The sequence below is a fragment of the Cydia splendana genome, chromosome 18, assembly GCF_910591565.1.
Source record: "Cydia splendana chromosome 18, ilCydSple1.2, whole genome shotgun sequence".
Taxonomy (NCBI): Eukaryota; Metazoa; Arthropoda; class Insecta; order Lepidoptera; family Tortricidae; genus Cydia; species Cydia splendana.
In genome coordinates, this window is record NC_085977.1 from 12,265,684 (window position 1) to 12,287,546 (window position 21,863).

At 38.5% G+C, this 21,863-nt stretch overlaps 1 protein-coding gene and 2 long non-coding RNA genes across 3 annotated transcripts in view; 2 read left to right on the plus strand and 1 right to left on the minus strand.

Annotated features, from left to right (window-relative positions):
* The window catches only part of LOC134799097 (neuroendocrine convertase 2), a 110,159-nt gene extending 95,046 nt beyond the window's left edge, over positions 1-15,113 (minus strand). Inside the window, exon 1 of the mRNA XM_063771488.1 lies at positions 14,451-15,113. Within this exon, the coding sequence (XP_063627558.1) occupies positions 14,451-14,705 (255 nt within the window). The 5' untranslated portion in view covers positions 14,706-15,113. The remainder of the gene's footprint in view (positions 1-14,450) is intronic.
* LOC134799168 (uncharacterized) overlaps positions 13,726-21,863 on the plus strand; it is a 39,154-nt gene continuing 31,016 nt past the window's right edge. The window contains exons 1-2 of the long non-coding RNA XR_010145340.1: positions 13,726-13,909; positions 13,949-14,021. This is a non-coding gene — a long non-coding RNA (uncharacterized LOC134799168). The remainder of the gene's footprint in view (positions 13,910-13,948; positions 14,022-21,863) is intronic.
* On the plus strand, positions 20,693-21,688 carry LOC134799243 (uncharacterized). The gene is made up of 3 exons (XR_010145372.1): positions 20,693-21,010; positions 21,066-21,407; positions 21,552-21,688. It is a non-coding gene; the product is annotated as an uncharacterized LOC134799243 (long non-coding RNA).

Consider the following 21,863-nt stretch of genomic DNA (forward strand, 5'->3'; position numbering starts at 1 on the left):
TTTTTAGAAGAGCATCGATTTGACCGTCTACATAAAAATGCTTTCCACCTAATCATGACATACATTTCTAAATGTAGAAAGTGAATTAGAAATATCACTTATCACTGAGCATTGGCTTGCGTCACTCCATGACGTCAAGGTGCTATGAAAACAACAGCTAATGCATTGTGACAGATTGTTTACGCATTTCCCATAGCTTTAACACCCACTTTTGGAATAAGAATGGAATGAAAATTAACATGAATGGTCACGGAATAATAATGTCCTTGCATGCTTCTATTATGCATATGTCAACCAACAACAAATATGTACGTCTCAATAGATGTATTCTTTCGTTGGATACTATCTGCTCTAAAGTGCTTATTTTTTATATTAGGGAACATCTTACACAGATCAACCTAGCCCCAAACTAAGCAAAGCTTTATGGGTGCTAGGCAACGATCTAATATATATAGATAAATACATATTTATATACATAGCAGTGGCGGAGCGTCCATAGAACTCGTTTCCCATCGGTTTGTTTGATATTCAGGCTCTTTGGCATTTTCTTTAAACTTATGAAGAAAAGGAAGGGCAACTCAGCTACGGCTTGCCGACGAACAATCTAGACGTGCCGCCACTGATACATAGATTACAACCATAACTCAGGAACAAATATCTGTGTTATCACACAAATAAATGCCCTTACCGGGATTCGAACCCAGGACCATCGGCTTCGCAGGCAGGGTCACTAGTGTCACTACCCACTAGGCCAGACCGGTCGTCAAACTTATTACATCTATACAGTCTCCGGGCACGGGCACTTTTTGTAGGGAGGCCGGTCAACGGACGCTACCACCCTAGTTAATATCATCCTAACAGCAGTTTCTGTTCGCAAAGATAATAAGTAAAAATTCGTAAATATGAAAACAAAGTGGGACAGTCAATTTGTGTAATAATGTCCTATAATATTTATTTATTTATACTTCCACAATCGGCATTTCTAGTTGAGTTGAAATATAAAACATTGAATATTTTTGGCAATTCGAAACATAGCATTATTTTCTTAAAATATAATTTACAATTAGTATTACTATTAATATTATTTGCAATTTAAAAGATTAGAACATTTTTCTCTAGAGAGCGCTCAACATCTCAGTTTTAAAACTAAAGAAAATGTAATTTTATTCCTTTTCATGGAACAGCTTAAATGAAAACACCTTTAGCTATAATTAATGCCATGATAGATGATAGTGCTTTCAATATTCTAGCCGTTTTGTGTGTAACATTATTTACTAGCCAAACACTGGGTAATATAATATCAGAAGCACAAATAACAAACATTCAATAAAATATCCACTTACATTTTAATATGTATTTTATTGAATGTTTGTTATTTGTACAGTTTGATATATGTTTTGTTGCTTGATCTGTCCCTATGTATTTGTTCCTGACTGTATTATATAATAAAGTACATATCCAAATCCAATGCAGGTCGATATATTGACTTATCATTGTTCCAGCTAATGTAAAAAAATTTAAAACAGAAGTAACATAATGTTGGTCACACGCTAAACCCTAAGCGGCCTTTTCAAAGACCCACGATTTACATGTTTAGATTTGCGGAAGGGTCATATTAGTTTCGATCTGACCTGCCATGCGTGATCATATACATACAATTGTACAATAGGAAGTTTACAAAAGGTCTATTCCAGTGATGTATTCACTAAATAATTCTCTCTAAGTAAGTATTGTTGTGTTTTAAATAACACATTGAATTCTCTAAAGGGTTTTTTGACTATAAATTAAATTAAATCAAACCTTAACGTTTTCATTTCGAGTACCCGGGATATGAATTCTCATGTCATTTCGTGCCATGTGTTAAGTTTTAATTGACATGTCCTCTTGAGGTTAGACTACATTAATATAACACAGTCCCAGATATTAGGAGTCATGCCATCAATTCGAGATAATAATTATATGTATACCCGCCTACGAATCTCGTGGAGCGATGCTTTAAACTTAATTCAAGTTAAGGGGAGGATAATAGGGAAGTGGTATCTTGGGATCTATATACGAAAATTAGATTGACTATTAATAGTACTAGACTTCTAAAGACCTTGTAACAAACCGCATGTCATTTTCGACAATTGCCGGCTAAAGCCCCATTTGACAGTCCAAGAACTTGCATGCAATTTTCGTTACATTGCGGTATTTGGTCGATCAACTGAAATTCATTGTACTTTTTTATTAGCAATGTATCGAATATTGCATGCAAGTCCTTGAACCCTCTAAATGGGCCTTAAGTATTTACAAATGTGCAACGAATTCAATCGATTGATCAAATACCGCAGTGTAACGTAAATTGCATGCAATTATCGGTGAGGTTTGTAGAGGCCCTCATGAAATTTAACTTTGCTAGTTAAATATAGTTTTGCGTAGGTAGTATCTTATTTCTCCGATAGGACAAAAAAAATAATACAATATATCTTATTCTAACACTACAGCGTTCCCTAATATGTAGGTTATACATAAGTTCTTGTGTGATTTATTCACAATGTAATGGATGGCTAGATTATTGGCACGTGATTAAGAATATTAAATAAATAAGAAGCAGAACAGAACAGGATCCAAGGAGGAAGCATCGTGTTTGAATTTGTGATGTGTTTGTACGGCAAACAAGTGTATTTTTAGTAAACTACTCATAATAGAACTAAAACGATAGTTTAATCACAATAAATCAGTGTCTTTAGCTTACTCTACGATACAGATACGAAGCAGTGTTTGCGTTTACCAAGAGCCAAAATAAAGTTGATTTCTTACAGTAAATTACCTATGTTTTATGCGGAAAAACGTAGATCAAATAAAGCAGGCCAATGACGAGCCTTCCAAATGGATGCCGTTACAGTGGATTCATCCAAATGGATGGCATCCTAATATTAAACATTGTACGTTTTTGACATTTACGGATCGATTTTGGATTGCAGCCACGCTATTTGGACTGTTGGAAGGCTCGTCAGTGGCCACCTTAAGTAATAGACCGGGAGATAGTGACACATTTTACTGGGTCATTTGTACCAGTATGGCGGTTCGTCAGGGGTCTAAGCATGTAATGAAGGAAAGAAAATGCTATGACCATAGCGCTGGTACCGGCGGCCCAATCGCGTGGGCGTTAGTCGAACGTGTCGGATAAAATACGAGTGTCGAACGATTTGTACCACAAAAATCCTCGTATTATTCGATAGTCCATAAAAAAGAAGTAGGCGGTAGCGTAATGCCATACTTCTCCGGTGTGACTTACAGCCCGCCATACTGAGGCGAACACGTTAATTAAAAAAAAACAATTCAACCATTTGTACCAAGCTAATTTTTGCACAGGTGATCATCGTCGAGCAGCCATTCATGGACATCACCATGCCATACTTTTCGGATGGTTCCAAATGCCCGCCATACCGCCGCAAGGGAGTTAATTTTTTTTTTATTGCTAAACGATTTGTACCATCTTGAATTTTTTTTTCAACACTTTCTGTGTGATCATAAATGGAAATCTCATAATGCCATACCTGTAGGAGGTGGCAAATGTGTACAATATTTTTTTTTTATTTCAAGTATGGTGCCCCTTTTTCCCCCTATTAGAAGTATGGCAAATATAATAATGGTCACATTGCATCATATAATTTCCAAAAATCCAAATGCCATACTGGTACAAATCGTCAAAAAATTGTTTTTTGTTTTAAGTCTTGGCTTAAGTCTCACAGTCGTCCGCCCCGTAGTTATAATCTGAAATATATTTTTTTAGGTACAATTGTATCCAAACAAACAGAATATGATGATGCCATGCTGTAAAAAATTATTTTACGTATACATAGTCGTATTTTTGAAACGTGTCGATTAAATAAGTTTTTCAAGTATGGCAGCACTTTATCCCCCTACTATAAGTATGGCAATTATAATAACGGTCACATTTTATCAAATACTCTCCAAAAATTTAAATGCAATACTGGTACAAATCGTTTAGCAAAAAAAAAAAATTAACTTCCTTGCGGCGGTATGGCGGGCATTTGGAACCATCCGAAAAGTATGGCATGGTGATGTCCATGAATGGCTGCTCGACGATGATCACCTGTGCAAAAATTAGCTTGGTACAAATGGTTGAATTGTTTTTTTTTAATTAACGTGTTCGCCTCAGTATGGCGGGCTGTAAGTCACACCGGAGAAGTATGGCATTACGCTACCGCCTACTTCTTTTTTATGGACTATCGAATAATACGAGAATTTTTGTGGTACAAATCGTTCGACACTCGTATTTTATCCGACACGTTCGACTAACGCCCACGCGATTGGGCCGCCGGTACCAGCGCTATGGTCATAGCATTTTCTTTCCTTCATTACATGCTTAGACCCCTGACGAACCGCCATACTGGTACAAATGACCCAGTAAAATGTGTCACTATCTCCCGGTCTATAATGACAGCTGACGTGGCCAAATATATCGTCCTTATTTCTGTAGTAAAAAAAATGTTTTGCAATACCACTTAGGCTATCCTACCGGGTATGGGTACCTGTTAAATGGATTTGTAAGTAAGTAAGAAAGTAAGTAAGTAAACACTTTATTGTACGAAATAGAGGAATAAACGTACATCAGATATAACATAAATGTAGTACAAGAGCGAACTTATCCCTAAGAATAATCTCTTCCAGTTAACCGATTTGTATCTCGATCATAAACTGATTTCGTTTTAAAGAGTCCAGGACCCACTGAATGATTTAATTTCACGTATCCTACTGACTGCGCCAATATGGAAAAATGGCTGAAGACTGATTCAAAGCATGATATTTTAAAGTATACTGACCAATACTAACGCAGTATATTACATTAAATTATTCAAGGCTATTAACACTGCCTACGTGTCTTATATTATAAATATTTATAATCTCGTAAATATCCATAAACTAGACAAACTAAAATCCCCTGTGACCAACACAATGTGTTGAATATTTTGCCCGTTTTGCCGAATCTGAGACGAAACTTAATTTTACAGTCTGGTGATTCTACCTACGTATTGGAGTGGATCTACCCACGATTTTGTCGCTGGCAACAATGGCTGAAAAACATGTTGGTTTGGGTGGTATTCCTGTCCAATTTCTTTGTCCAATCTCTCACTCTTTCATTTAGCAAAATTGTGAGACGCAATACGCATTGGACAAAGATATTGGTCAGATGGAATACCACCCTTACGGAAAAGATTCTATCTTAGTGGGAGCTTTCTCGGTAGTGAGATTGAATGACACCTATTGAGCCATTGTATTCGAAATAGTTTGCTGTATTTGTGAGTCAAGCACACGTTTAGATACTGTTCCTTAAGTATAGGTAATTATGTGATATTAATATCATCAATAATAATGTTATTACATCATGGGCAGTTTGTAAAAGAAAATAATACCATTTTAGACATGTAACTTATCAGCACCAGCAGCGCCCTCTGAGCGCCACTTGCACCATCTCACTAAGCCGTTAACCCAGTGTCAAATTGTACTGGTGACCATGGCAACTCCAGGTTTGACCGGTTAACTCTGGGTTAGTGGAATGGTACAAGTGGCCCTGAGGGAGTTAAAAATAAATGTTTAAATGGCCAATATTATTTACCTCGAGTTTCTTTAACAAAGAATTACTTCAATTTACCTTCGCCATGTCACGCATGATTTCTCATGTGATAAAGACGTCCAAATATCTGTCGTAATCTTGATAAAATTAACTCATAACTTAAGTATTAATGTAGAGTATCGAGGTTTAACTCGCATTAAAACACATGCGAGTCAATTTCAACACACAATATTAACTACCATGTAACAAAGACTAGGTATATGCAATGCACTGTTTACTCGTGCTATCTCACTTCCTTCAAGTGCACTTCACGTAGAACTGAGTAGGATAGATAAACAACTTACACAATGGACAGCAGACAATGGTTGTCACAACAGAGACGGGTATTACGTCCTCTACGGGGCTTAAAGACGAGAATGTAAAGCTTGAATGGGATCTGGGAATATTCAATGAGCACTTATGTCACTTATGTGTAAATATATATTACGTTTATTTATACGCATAAAATAGCTCAGAGTTTTTAGGGTTCCGTACCTCTGTTTGTCCGTCTGTCACAGCCTATTTTCTCGGAAACTACTGGACCAATTAAGCTAAAATTTGGTATACATATGTAAATTAGTGACCCAAAGATAGACGTGTAACGTAAACAAATTAATTTTAAACATGGGGGCACTTTTGGGGGGTAAGTGAGAAAGTTATAAAATAAAGTTTCTCAAACTATATCGTGTTACATATCAAATGAAAGAGCTCATCTTGAGAATTTCAAATATATATTTTTTATCATTTTTAAATATATATGTTAGAAGTTATTTAAGAAAATAGTCAAAAAATTACCATTCTCCCCCCTTTATCTCCGAAACTACTGGGTCTAAAATTTTGAAAATAATACAGAAAATAGTTCTTTACCTATAGATAACAGGAAAACCTATTAGAAATGTGCAGTGAAGCGTGAGTCGGACTTAATGTACGGAACCCTTGTTTTCAAATCAAGATATTTAATAAGCACTCGGATAGTATTGTTTAAAGAATAATAGGAATTTCGAAAAATGTCTAAATAAAGTACTTAACTGGCGGTGACCTTTGTCCAAATGAGTGTAGGTCTTGGCTATGTGCACGCGTATGGCACACGCCTAGCAGCTATATGCCGCATTTATTATTCGATAAATGACTATCAAATGACTTCAAAATGTAGTACATTGACAGATGATGCCATGCTTTACTAAACAAAATAACACTATAGTTGAGTGCTTGTTCAATGTATTAAATTGTGGTTGGCTGATCCTATTGACGCTCGGAGTATTGACGTACCTCGTAAAACCACACGGTGGATAAAGGTAGTATATTCTACTTTCAAAATTTTACAACCCATTATTAAATTTAGTAACCTATTTAAATTTACACTTTACAGACAGTTTGCAACAACGCGCCTTTAATTTTTAAATAAATCCTCAGTTAATTGAAACCGAGCGCTGTCACATTTTTATCCAATAAACTTGTGTATATTTCCAGCGTTTGCGACGTGTTTCGTTAAAACTTCACTGGTATTTCTCCCCGTAAGATTTCCCGGCGGACGGCCGTCACCCACAATTATCGCCATGTGAGGCTGCGCAGCTAGCTTCCATTTAAAGCGGAGCTAAAGCGTATAACAAATCTAATACATGTCACTTTAACATTGATAGAGTTAGACCAAGAAAAGTCTGCAGAGATTTTGATAGCACACGCAATGCAGGTGTTATTTTGAACGTCAAACTTCTATGAAATTACGAGTATGACGTATAAATAACGCTAGCATCGCGTGTGCTGTCATAATCTCTGCAGACTTTTCTTGGTCTGACCTTATGATGGGACGGAATGTCTGGGCCAATCGGTTTTTAAATAAATTGTTTGTTTCAATCACGGGTCCATTGATTGTGTAAAGTTACAAGTTGTGGAAAAATTCCAAAAGTATGCGAAAGTTTCGGGAAAAATCAAACAAAACAAAGTAAACTTTAATTTTAAAATTTGATTCCATTCCGTTAAAACTGTCCCATAAGAGGTTAAAACTGTTATCAAAGTATTTCCTGAAACTTCCCCTTCTTCCTCGCGTTATCCCGGCATTTTGCCACGGCTCATGGAAGCCTGGGGTCCGCTTGATAACTTATCCCATGATTTGAAAGCGACTGCCATCTGATCTTTCATCCCAGAGGGAAACTAGGCCTTATTGGGATTAGTTCAAAGTATTTCCTGAAACTAACATGAACTGATTTGTCCAATGAGGAGCCGGATTCTGATTTATCAATTTGTTATGGTTTTGCGCTTGTTTTGATACACCTTTACGGCTACCACCAGTTTTGACATTGACATAACGCTCACGTTTACGTAACTTACTTTCTATGCATCTCGCTCGTACTCGCATATGCGGTCAATAGTGCAAGCGAGATGTACAGAAAGTAAATTACGTAGACGTGAGCGTTATGTCAATGTTAAAACTGATGGTAGAGGCTCTAGAGGATAGTCTTCGTGAATTTCACTTTTTTACTTTCGCTTGCACCAATCAGAGTGAGCGATCTTCAAGGTCGTGTCAAGACCGTAATAAATCGTTATCATTATCACTAAGGTCAGGTGGGGTAAGAGGAACTATGGGGGAAGGTGGACGCCTTGTAGGGAAAATAAACAGTTAGAGATACTTAAAGATATTAAAAACTAATTCATAAATAAAATTAAGTTAAAAATATTTAGGTAGAAGGTCTTTTCTCGTACGGTTTCTCTTACCCCGAGAAAAATAAAGTATGTTTCCCTCCCCCCCCCCCCCCCTCACCTGACATCTTATAAAACAAAGTCCATCGCCGCATCTGTCTGGTTGTGTGTTTGTTTGTATGTTCGCGATAAACTCAAAAACTACTGAACGGATTTTAGTGCGGTTTTCACCTATCAATAGAGTGATTCTTGAGGAAGATTTAAGTGTATCATTTGTTAAGCCGTGCGAAGCCGGGGCGGGGCGCTAGTAGGTAAATATTAAACGGGCTTCAGAATAACTATTAACAAAGAGGATGTTTAACTACTGTTCCTCCCTAGAAACTTGATGATTTTCAGATACGAGTTTAATTTCAAAGTAATGACGATTTAGATGAATAAACGACGAGTCAAACATACTGTTAACTTTTATTTAATATAGTAGTAGGCTTCAAGCTACAATTCATTTGTACGAGAAATAAAAGGAAAACTTGAAAATAGACGCTTTTTACTCGATTGATGAGTTTTTTGTAGTATTCAATGAATAAATAATAAATGGACATGTAATAAGTTAATAAGAAATCTATTATAAAAAATATCTATATCTATATAAATATTTTTTATAATAGATTTCTTATTAACTTATTACATGTCCATTTATTATAAATTGTAATATGAATGGTTGATGACAAAATGTACCTAGACTTAATAATATAAAATATGTTGCTTGTTAAAAATTTGACGTGTAAAATGTATATCTTATGAATAAAAAATTGAAATAGTCTGTCCCTAAAAGATTTCAAGCTTTAAGATGTATATCTTAGCATTTATTAGGCTGTCTCCTTTATCGCTTGCGGGGTAAACGAGCCCAAGTTCTCACATATGCTGCAGTGACCCAATAACCCCGATGTAGTTAACTGGCACATAGCATGTTCATTTGTAAATGGACGGACCTACTTATGGCTCGCAATGGAGCTGTAGTGGATGAGAACTTTATTAAGTGCTTGGTGTTTAGCAGAAGGTATAGGGACACCGTGTATTAGAAAGATAGAGAGCGACTATAGCAAAGCTTATAAACTGAAATAGCTGTCATATACTTAAGCAAGACTCTAGGCGAGATAACGACTCCATAGAGCGACTGGTCGTACAAGGAAGAGTGGAGGGAACCAGATCGCGCGGCAGATCACCTATGCGCTGGACTGCCCAAATGAAATCCGCAGTGGGAAACCGTGTATCTGACTGTGCCAGACAGTCTGCCAAAAGGAAGAGATGGCCGGAGATCGTGCGAAGAGCTGTGTCCGCCTCTACTACCGATGCGGATGCCTCTACGTAATCTACGTGACCACGACCGCTCTGTCAAGAGCGATACGACAGAGAAGAAGAAACTTAAGCAAAAAAACTCCACTTCTTGGCTACAGGAGCTGGTCACTGATGTTTCCTTAGTATTTGACACCTATTTAAGTTTATAATTTATAGGAAGGAATATCGTTTATTCTGTTTTGATTTGGCCTTTGAGAGGATATTGAAAATTGGACATTTAATAATTTTAATAATAATTTGTATGAATACTTTTACAAATTTCGAATGTTTACCATATCAGCTTTAACATAATTAGTTATAAACTAACATATATAGGCACAATAAACTAAAAATCTGAAAAGCTGTAAAGCATTATACTGTACCGTAAAATGGGGTGAATAGGGAGAAAACTGACATTCAAACCTCGATAATATTTTATTTTTACATATGTAAACTGAATGGTATATACATATAATAAATGTTCCGGACGTTTGTATTTTAGTTTTTTTATGATTTTGGGTAGTTCCATTTCATAACTTTACCGATGAACACAAAATCCCTCCTTAAGCCGTAGTACCTCGTAGTTGAGGTGAGATGGGATTTCATACAAAGCTATAGTGCAATTGCACTATAGCTCCATTCGTAATACGAGTACATTATTTAGGTAGCAGTAGCCTTTAAAAACCATCTCACCCCCCTGGCATCCCTTCTCTCCCCATTCATATCCCAACTCTCCACGCAATCCCTACTCACCCCATTTTACGGTACATAGCACTCCTCCACCCTCCTCCACCGTAACGGCGTTCGTAGCTATTCGTGCAGTACCTACCTATCAGTGGCGTAGCTAGGCGTGGGCGAAGTGGGCCCTCACCCACGGCCTCGCACCTCAAGGGGGGCCTCGCGCGAGGCCCCTTCGGGCACATTGAACGAAAAGGGCTTCGTAGATGCGACTTCACCCACGGCTTGATTAGTTCACGCTACGCCACTGCTACCTATATACATGCTGTTTAGTAACATGTAGTTAGTACATTATAAAAGTGCGAAAAGTAGAAAATTCGCAACAAGTTTTAAATCGACACGAGTTGCGAATTGCCTTTTCGCTCGTGTATTGTACAACGTTTTACAGTACATATGACCCTTAAAATTTTTGACATAGGCACGTATTGTCCTTAATCCCGCCCTAGGGCGGTAAAGTAGCACCATATATGTACCTACTGTAAATGATCATTTCATACCTGCCCGCTTTTAAAAGCCGTTTTGCATTTGTTTTTCATTTTGCCCTAATAGCTAACACAAAGCCACAATTATCCATTCCAGTCTCACCCGTAATATTATGCTACAGTAACGAAGCCCGTTGTAAGCTCGTCCTTATTTAGTGACCCTTGTATTTATATTATAAAAGCTTTTTGCAATTTAAATACTCTCATATTAAAGAGAAATCACGTTTCGATTTGATCACAGGCCTATTTGTTTTATTTTCATATTGTTTGTGTGTGACATCTGTGTCGCAACGATATACATATTACGTATTTATACTTACCTGAGTATAATTATTTCTGATAACAATTTTCATTATTTCTCCAAGCCAGAGAGCTCTGAAATTGAAGTAATTTCGGCTTGTAAACCTACGAATACTACAACAAAGTTAACTTCGGAGTTTTGTAGAAAACAAATAACTTGAGGTGTACCATAAATATAATTTATTTGAATTTATATATGTTATTATTTATTATATGGATTGGAAAGTCAAAATCTGAAAGTCATACACTTGACATTAGGTACCCGTAAATCATAAATATCACAATCATAAAAATGTAGAAGTTTTAAGAACTGGATTCCCAAAGGGTATTAGTCGCTGGATGTCTGTAAAATCTTATTATATTCTGTCAGAATGTAGTGAGAAATATATTTTTTGTTTGGTAATAAAAATGAATTTTTGTTTAATTTGTCCTTAAAATAACCTACAATGGACCCTGGAGTATGCCCAATGTCATACGAACCAGGGCTATAACCGCGAAAATCGAAGTTCGTCAATTGCCGGCATTTTTCTCTGCCACTCTAATTACGTCTTAAGGGGCCCACTGATTAACAGTCCGCCGGACGGTATCGGCCTGTCAGTTGTTCGGAACTGTCAAAATTTTGTTCTAACTGACAGGCCGATACCGTCCGGCAGACTGTTAATCAGTGGGCCCCTTTAATGAGAGTAAAAGAGAAAGATCCCCGCAATTTGCGAATTTCGGTTTTCGCGGTTGGTCCCCGGTAGCGTAGCCGCTAGCCTAGCCTACCCTAAGTTACGAAATCGGCGCCGACTGTACCCGACCGGATGTATAATTTGGATTTGAATATGGAAACTACTATACAGTAGTTTCCATATTTAAATCCACAGCCTATATGTGTATACACATAAAGGCTTTTAAATTCCTTTGACTAACAACGTGGATATCGTACAAATTTAAATGAGGATACATTGACCTACCCGCATGGTGTAGATAGGGATCTATTGTCATTTGATCCCATTTACATACCACAAGTGCAATTTATACAAATGACTCTGTTCTGCACGGTCACGGTTTTTAAGACGAATTATCAATAATAATACTTGTTAGCGTTATTTTACCGTGATAGAAGTTTCGAAAAACGTAAAAATTTACATGTACTTTTAGAAGCATTAGAACAAATTAAACGATTTCCAGAAAATATTTCAATTTGTTTTTGTTTCAAGTAGAGACACTACTATAAATTATAAACTGAAATAAATGTCATATACTAAGAAAAAGTGACCAAGGCCTCCAGTGCCCCAGGCTGGAATCGAACCAGCGTCCTCTGCTATAGCGGCAGGTGCCAGCCTGGGGCAGTTCAGTTTATAATTTACATCTAATCGCTTAAATAGCAGCACTTATAGCGCTACGACGTAGCCTGTACCATAAAATGTTCCCTGTAGAATAACATGATTCAAATGTCATTCTGATGGCAGTGTACGTTCGAATAGGCACCTGTAAGTACGGCTTAATGAGATAAACGGACATTTTAAATAAAACCTGTCAAGCACGAGTCGGACTCATGCCGCAAGGATTCCGTGCTTACTTCTTACATTTTTAACAATGTTACCATGTTATATTTGTTATGTTTGAGTCACGCTGGACTGTAGAATTCATTTAGGCTTTCTTGTAATCTATAGGTAAGGTAAAGACCTAAATTCTGTGATTTTCCAAAAATTTTGGCCCAGTAGTTTCGGAGATTAAGCTTAGAGCATAAGGGGAAGATTGATTTTTTTTCCTATTTTCTTAAATAACTCCTGAACTATTTATATTAAACTATGAATAGAAATATATTTGAGATTCTCCCAATGAGCCCTTTCATTTGATATACTTGTGTATAAAACGATATAGTATGTTATTAAATTTTCTCATTTACCCTATTAATATAAATTTGGAAATCAGGTCCCGAAAACAAAAGTCTTTTACAGTTTAGGAGATAGCGAAGTCTTGAAAAAGATTTATCAAATTATCGGCTTTCATTTCTGATAATTAATATTTGTTTTTCCAAGATTTCACGCGTTCATAGAAAGCAAAAAAACAGGTCAAGTGCGAGTCTGACTCGCCCATGGAGGGTTCCGTACTTTTTAGTATTTAATTTGTTTTTATAGCAGCAACCGAAATACATAGGTAATCTGTGAAAATGTCAACTGTCATGGTCAACATCACGGTTCATGAGTGAGCATCTGTCTGGTGACAGACAGACAGACGGACAGTGGAGTCTTAGTAATAGGGTCCTGTTTTTACCCTTTGGGTACGGAACCCTAAAAATATCTAAAAGTAAGCCCAAAACGATCATAATGAGACATTTCGGCGTAAACAACGTGACATTTAACAGTAAGTGCCAAAATAACAACTACCTACCAGTGTTCCTTAAAATGTTATTTAAATATATGTAAATCACAAACAAGCATTATTTTACTTTTTACAGGTGCTTACTGACATATGGGGTCATCCATTAATTACGTCACACGTTTAGGGGGAGGGAGGGGTCAAGAAAATGTGACATGTTGTGACATGGGGGAGGGGGGAGTCACAAACATTGCGACGTCACTTTAACTTTATCAGTAACCGAAAATTAATTTATATTTTTTTATTCGCTGTACAGTTAGTTAATAATGAGTTTTTGGAAGTAATTTTCGTTCCTAATTGGTTTTGTGTTATAAAATTACTAATATTTCTTTTACCAAAAATATATTTTCATTAAAAAAAATAATGCCGAGTTACTATTACCGATTTCGTTGAAAACAAAATTGCCTAAAATGTGACGTCACACCAGGTGGGGAGGGATTTGCAAAATGTGACCAAGTGTGACAAGGAGGGGGGGAGGGGTCAAAAAACCTAGAAATTCGTGTGACGTAATTAATGGATGATCCCTATGGAAACTAAAGGTAATAATAACTTAATACCTATGACTTAAAAACTACCATTGACAACTGATTTAGTGTAGTTGGTATTCTAGTAATCCTGCATGATGTTTAACCTTTGCAAAATGTTAAAAGAATTGGAGTTATATCGGAACGGAATAAACATCAAATTAGTACAGGTACTTACCAAGGGTTGCGGCCTATTAGGAGGACAATTTCGATTTACCCGCGTTTACAAACATTCTACCGAGCGCTGCAATTTCATGTGCTTGATAGGTAGGTACCTACTCGTAGTAAATACATAACTCGTATCCCATTCAATTTAACCTTATCCAGCCTAATTCGCCGCCTTCTGCCGTCGTCATCCGAAACCCGAGAACGAAACCCTACTCGCCTGTACTAACAAAATATGAGTGTGTGCTTATGTTTACGCATAATCACGTGGTCACTTACCGGGCCGAGGCTGTCGAAGCCGTGTCGCGCCGCGACCTGGCTCGCCTCCTCGTGCCCCACCGACCGCTTGAACCGCACCAGGAACGAGTTGGTAAAGACCTCAGAGGATGTAGCCGCGGCTATAAGGACCGTCACGGCCACGCATTGCAACCACATGATAACGCTGTGGCCGGCAGCGGCTGACTGAGGCCTGTCTTCCACTGACGTCACCACTATCGACCTGCGAACCGCGCACGCGCGCCGCACATCCTCCATTCAGCCAATCTCGCCTCTAATACTCGCCTCGGATTATGAGAACGTCCCTACATCACCATTGTTTTGAATAATACAACCTAGAAGCCGTTAATACTGAGTGACCTTGGGCAGGGTTACGGGGTCGTCACTCACGGCGCAGCTTGTGTTAAGTGTTAAGTACTTTGCCATGGAAACAGCGCCGGAATTCGGTTAAAAGTTTGCCTTTTAAGTAACGTTTATCGTGGCGCTATAATTGCGTTTACGTGTCAGCCGATTGAATATTAATGTAGGGCCATGATGGATGAGTGATATCACGTTGTCTCTCTCATACAATAAGTAAGCAGTGGGTATAGAAGCAGAAAAGAGATACACGTGCATTTCATCGCTGCATGCGTCATTGGGGCCTTACAACATGCAATGATGAAAAACATGTATGTATCCTTTCCGCTTTCATAACTATGATGGCATATGCAATGTGCAATGGTACATGACAAAACGTTAGCACATCTGGGCAATTTGCAAGATGTATATCCATTTAGATTTATATTTCATGCAATGTTAGTGCCACGTAGAACCGGCTCATTATTTGTGCCACACTGTAGGTAATATGATAACGCATTCATTCATGTGCAAGTATAATATATTTACAGTACATATGGTGCTACTTTCCCGCACTAGTGCGGCAATAAACACTTTTCGTGCCTATGTCGAAAATTTAAACAGCCATAATATGTACTGCAAAACGTTATACGATACACGTGCGAATATGTAATTCGTCGCAAGTCGTGTCGATATAAAACACTCCCTTCGGTCGAGTTTTAATTAACACTACTCGTTGCGAATTTCCTACTTTTCGCACATGTATCGTAAATAACTATTATATTACGTACAAACCATGTAGAAATAACTATTATATTAAACTTTTGATGGTTGCGTATTGTGTAACGACCTAACGACCCCGTTTGTCTCAATGAAAGTTAAACCTGCAAATACGCGGCAATTTTGAAAAATCTGTAGCAGGCGGCTCTTTGATTACAAGGATTGCATACTTTTTATATTTTGTACTAGCTGTGCCCGCGGCTCCGCCCGCGTGGAATTCGGTCTGTGTCAGTAAGCGGCTAATTTCTAATCCTAATTTCTCTTAGCAGCTAGTAGTAGTAGTAGTAGCAGTAACGCAGTAACGTTGCAACAGAATAATGCTGCTGCAGTCGCCACCCGAATGTCACCTTTATCATATCTTAGAAAGTTATTGAAAACGCGAACGAAGCGAGCGCCAAAATCTTTCGATATAAAAAACGCAATTGGATAGACAGTTGTACATTTTTACTTTTAGTATGGAAATCAGTTACATCATTTTATCACGAAAATTGACAGTGCTGCAGCAGTAACGTTGCATCAGAGTAATGCTGCTGCAGTCGCCACCCGAATGTCACCTTTATCATATCTTAGAAAGTTATTGAAAACGCGAGCGAAGCGAGCGCGAAAATTTTTCGATATAGAAAACACAATTTGATAGACAGTCTGTTGTACATTTTTACTTTTAGTCCCAACTAGATATGAGCGCCGCGCCGGCGCGCCGCCGCCGCCGACAAAATTTACGCGCCGCCGCCGCCGACGCTGCGCTATCGGCGTGGCATCGGCGTGACCTTGTTAGATACTACTACTTTCAGAATCAGATAATATATATTTTATCTAGTTTAGATCTTTAACGGCGCCAGTCTGAATAGCTTATAGACATTCAAAAGGTATTTTAGGTCCATATAATTCTAAAATATGGTAAATTCAAACTTTTCTGTTTGGTAACCGCGCTACTAGTGTTACGGCAACGAAATGACTAATTTTGCCAGCTGGCTAGCTCATCCGTCATTCACCGCGAATTTAACCATTGCAAGCATGGTTGTTCTAAAATATGGTAAATTCAAACTTTTCTGTTTGGTAACCGCGCTACTAGTGTTACGGCAACGAAATGACTAATTTTGCCAGCTGGTTAGCTCATCCGTCATTCACCGCGAATTTAACCATTGCAAGCATGGTTGAATGTCTTTAAAAGGTGTAAAAGGGGGTTCATTTCACATATTAACTGTTTTCACGCCCAAAGGTCCGGCCGTTGGCTTTGCACGGAAGGCATCGGAAACGGAATCGGGTCTCATTTAAGCTTGGCTATTGTTCAAATTTTAAGCTTTCCTCTCTCGCAGTCCAATCTTTGGCCTCGCATCGCTTGCATAGAAGTAAGCCGCTATCTGAACCTCCAAGTTTTCGGCCCTGTTTGGAGTTTGGAGCCTAACTTTCGGCCTCGCTTTTAAAATGCTTGGTCATTGGTTCTTCTCCGATCTTAGCTCCAGTGCAGCACGGCCTTTGGCCTCGCCCGAATGCACCTGCAGGAAGGCTCCAGGTCTTTAACACTGTGGCCTCTGTCTTTATCGGCCTTTGGATTTGCTTACACTGGACCAAAACCAAACTCTGCTTCGGCCTCGCACAGAAGCGCGCCGTAATCGGCACTCCGCGCATTCGGCCGTCAGCCAAGCTCACACTTGGTGTTCGATTCTAAGCTGTATGCTTACCTGCAGCTCAGCCCCTGGCCTCGCATGGAAAGGCGTCGGAATCAGGTCTTCGGTGTTAGGTGGAGCCTTGGGCGTCACTTTTTGACATAAACCGATTTGTTGGGTCGATATTGATTAATAACGGAGCTTGATTTTCCTCACTTCGGCTCTTTGGACTGTCGAGCAGACGTTTCCCTGATACAGTCTATACGCTACTTTTTACTTAGCACAAAAGATAAGGGTTTCGCAAAGATTAAGACCGCCTCTGATGCCGCTCGATACCGTTTATACTATATATATAAAACTTTCTTCGTACTTTTTATTCAATAAATTTTGCTTGAAATTGAAAAATGCACTTATTTTATATCTTTTTTACAGCAAAAACATGTAAAATCGGTAAAATTTTGGTTTGAATTCTTTTTTCATTAATCAAAGATGCTTCAAGGCCACGCCGCCGATTCGCCGCCGCCGCCGACCGATTTTGACAAGCGCGCCGCCGCCGGCTAAATGCCTATCGGCGCTCATATCTAGTCCCAACCAGGCGCGAATCCAGGATTTCATACAGAGAAGGGATGGGACAGTTTTTTATCAGCCTAGCTTCGCATAGGGCTCGATATTTAAGGGTCTCAGCGAGGTGGTTTGATGCAAGAGAGGTGAAAAGATGCAGGAAAGCAGAGCTTGGAATTGACCAAGTGAATTGAATGAGCAAAACGAAGAGTGAGCAAGGCAGAAGGCCCAGCTGCGAAAGAGGAAAGCTTAGATTTGGATCCACGCCCAAGTGTAATTAAGGCAGAAGATCAACTTTGCCGTACGGCAGAAGACCTCGCATAAGACCTAACGCCGAACTGCAAAAGAGTGGCTTGAAATCGAATATATGCATGTATGTAATCACGACTCTTCTACTGCTCGCTCTTTGGCTTCACTCGAAAGCGCTACTTGATAGGATGCTTTTACTTTTCGGCTTTCAAGGGCCCTTTATAACACTTTGACAGTTAGGTCTCAGGATCGCGGCTAAGGAGCAACTCGGCTTGGCCGACAAATCTGGCGTGCAAGAGAGCAAAATTAGCTATAAAATCGGTAACCTATGTCGAAAAAATCGGCTGGCTGCAAGCCCGAAAGCAAGATTTTATTCCATGACTTTAAGGGCCTCCGCGTAAGGTCAAATCGAAAGCCTACGTTGGAGATGTTCTTACGTGCCCTCATTCTCTTACTTGATCCCTACGACCCTTCGTTATTAGATGGCTACTTGTACACGTATAAAAGTTTCATGTAGGTACCTACTCCACGACGACTGCAATGCTGATGCAGCCTGCGCATTTTTTTGCTTACGGTTTTGGTGCCCCCTAGACGTGGTGCCCTAAGCAAGTGCTTATTTTGCTTAAAAGGGTTAATCCGGCACTGCAAATGACAGAGGTCAATGTTTTTTTTTCAAAGTACCCACCTTCGTGGCCATTATTAAGTGCTGTATACGTATGAATATGGATTTGATATGGATGCGATATAATTACGATTAGGTATAATTCATGACGGAGAAATTTAATAATTTTAAATAATCATGCAATTATACGCGTGATTTAAACTTTCACGATTATTAAACATTATCAAACTGCACAACGGGACTCGGAACATAGTCCGGTGGCCGGCTGCATGAAACAAACCTCATCAAAAAATAGAATATACCTACCCTGTAGAGGTACCTGACATTTAGTAGCTTCCAACGCACTTGGTCGGCCTAGGCTTAACCTGGCAGATTTTGTACAAATGGCAAAAACGTTGGACAAAACTTCATCAAAAAAAACCTCATCGAAAAATAGAATGAAACTTGTATGGTAGTATACCTGACCTTGAGGACAGTAAAAAAAAAGTGGTCGGCCTCACCTTAGCCTGGCAGTTTTTGCAGTCCGACCAGATTTATTGGGTCACGTGAGAGCTACAATTTACCTCATCGAAAAATAGAATGAAACAAACGGATTATAATAGCTAAAATAAGCCTGTTGACGTATGTCTTGGTCGGCCTCACCTTAACCTGGCAGTTTTTGCAGTCCGACCAAATTTATAAAAAAAATCATCAAAAATTTTTTATCGAAAAATCGTATGAAACTGGTATGGTACGATGGCTGCCTTTGAGGACTGTAAAAAAAAAGTGGTCGGCCAAATCCTGTGTTGGCAGGTTCCTGTGTCCGACCAATTTTGTGGTACCACGTGAGAGCTACAATTTTACCTCATCGAAAAATAGAATGAAACAAACGGATTATAATAGCTAAAATAAGCCTGTTGACGTATGTCATGGTCGGCCTCACCTTAACCTGGCAGTTTTTGCAGTCCGACCAAATTTATAAAAAAAAAACATCAAAAATTTTTTATCGAAAAATCGTATGAAACTTGTATGGTACGATAGCTGCCTTTGAGGACAGTAAAAAAAAAGTGGTTGGCCAAATCCTGTGTTGGCAGGTTCCTGTGTCCGACCAATTTTGTGGTACCACGTGTGAGCTACAATTTACCTCATCGAAAAATAGAATGAAACAAACGGATTATAATAGCTAAAATAAGCCTGTTGACGTATGTCTTGGTCGGCCTCACCTTAACCTGGCAGTTTTTGCAGTCCGACCAAATATATACAAAAATCATCAAAAATTTTTTTATCACAAAATCGTATGAAACAAACGGATTATAATAGCTAAAATAAGCCTGTTGACGTATGTCTTGGTCGGCCTCACCTTAGCCAGGCAGTTTTTGCAGTCCGACCACATTTATAAAGAATAATAATTTCTATATTGAAAATATGGTTTCTTCGCAGCTTGAACTTAACTTAATAATGCTAACTGAAAAAAGTCATAAGTAAATGAGTTCATGGAGGTCTTAGAGGGCTTTAAAAAAAAAGAAAACATTCAGTTCAAATTTTATTCATAAATCTATCTAATATCTAAAGAACGTTTTCCAACTACTGACGTGGTTTCAGAGTAACACTTACGTTGAGATGATGTCTCACAGATGTCAAAAATAAAAAGGTTTTCATCGATTTTTGACAAGTTTTGAATCGTATATCCTACTTTTCCACTACAGATAGAATGAGGAGGCATAACTGACATTTTATCACGCCAGGTGGCGCCTCCATAGTGGAGTTGCTGTCACTGTCAAATCACATACATTGTTTCCAATAAATTGTAAACATTCTCCTTTTTTAACCGACTTCCAAATCCCAAAGGAGGAGGTTATCAATTCGGTTGTATGTTTTTTTTTCTCCACAATACTGCAATAGTGTGCGACAAATTGTGGAAATATACCTATAGGATCTCCCTTTTTTCCCAAGGACCCGATATGCATAAATCAGTGAGAAAAAGCTTTGAGTACCAAAAACTAAGGCAAATGATAAAGACCGTTCGTGTAGGCTGCATTTTAAGGAAGATAATTATTTTGGAAAGAGTAAATACACAGGTAAGCTAAGTTTTAACGAAGTAGTACATAATTTAGGGCATAATAGCTTGGCCACACATGCTCCATACGCATCATGACTTTGTGTACCTATCTGATGGGCGGGGTATATGAAACGCCTTCTTGTACATGCAGGTGATCCAGGTATACACCAAAGCTTAGTTTTCAATCGAACACTTGTAATATAAGAGGAAAAACTGCACGTGAGCCTTCCAAAATTTTAATAAACGGTAAAATACACAAGATAACCTCACATATATTAAGTGATTATCTTTGCATCAAATCAGCCTTTTTTCCATCAACTGTAGCATTTCTCCTTCGAAGCTCGGTTTGTAGAAAAGAAATTCCCACCTAGTAGTTACCACCAAACCGAGTTGGTGGTAACTACTAGGATTTTTTTTCCCAGTAGTTACCAGTGGTAAAAGGTGGGAAAATAATTCCCAGTAGTTACCACTGATAAGAACTTGGTGGTAACTAGTGGGAATAACCCTTTTATTGTTAATAATTACTGTTAATCATAATCATCTTCGGAGTCGAAGTCTGACGAACTTTCCCCAGACTCCGACTTATCTATTGTTATTTCTTCGACTCGCAAAGGCGTTATGTGTCCTTCAAACCATTTGATCTTATACATTTCATCTCTTAATGTCCAGCCACAATGTGTTGCATCAAATTTGATGCAAGTGGATTCTGCCGCACACTGCCACATTGAATTTATGAAAGCCGTCCGTAACAAGCCATACGTCAACAGGTTTATTTTAGCTATTATAATCCGTTTTTTTTTTCATCCTATTTTCGATGAGGTAAATTATAGCTGTCACGTGGTACCACAAATTTGGTCGGACTGCAAAAACTGCCAGGCTACGGTGAGGCCGACCAAGCCATACGTCAACAGGTTTATTTTAGGTATTATAATCCGTTTGTTACATTCTATTTTTCGATGAGGTAAATTGTAGCTCTCACGTGGTACCACAAAATTGGTCGGACACAGGAACCTGCCAACACAGGATTTGGCCGACCACTTTTTTTTTACTGTCCTCAAAGGCAGCTATTAATCGTACCATACAAGTTTCATACGATTTTTCGATAAAAAAATTTTTGATGATTTTTTTATAAATTTGGTCGGACTGCAAAAACTGCCAGGTTAAGGTGAGGCCGACCAAGACATACGTCAACAGGCTTATTTTAGCTATTATAATCCGTTTGT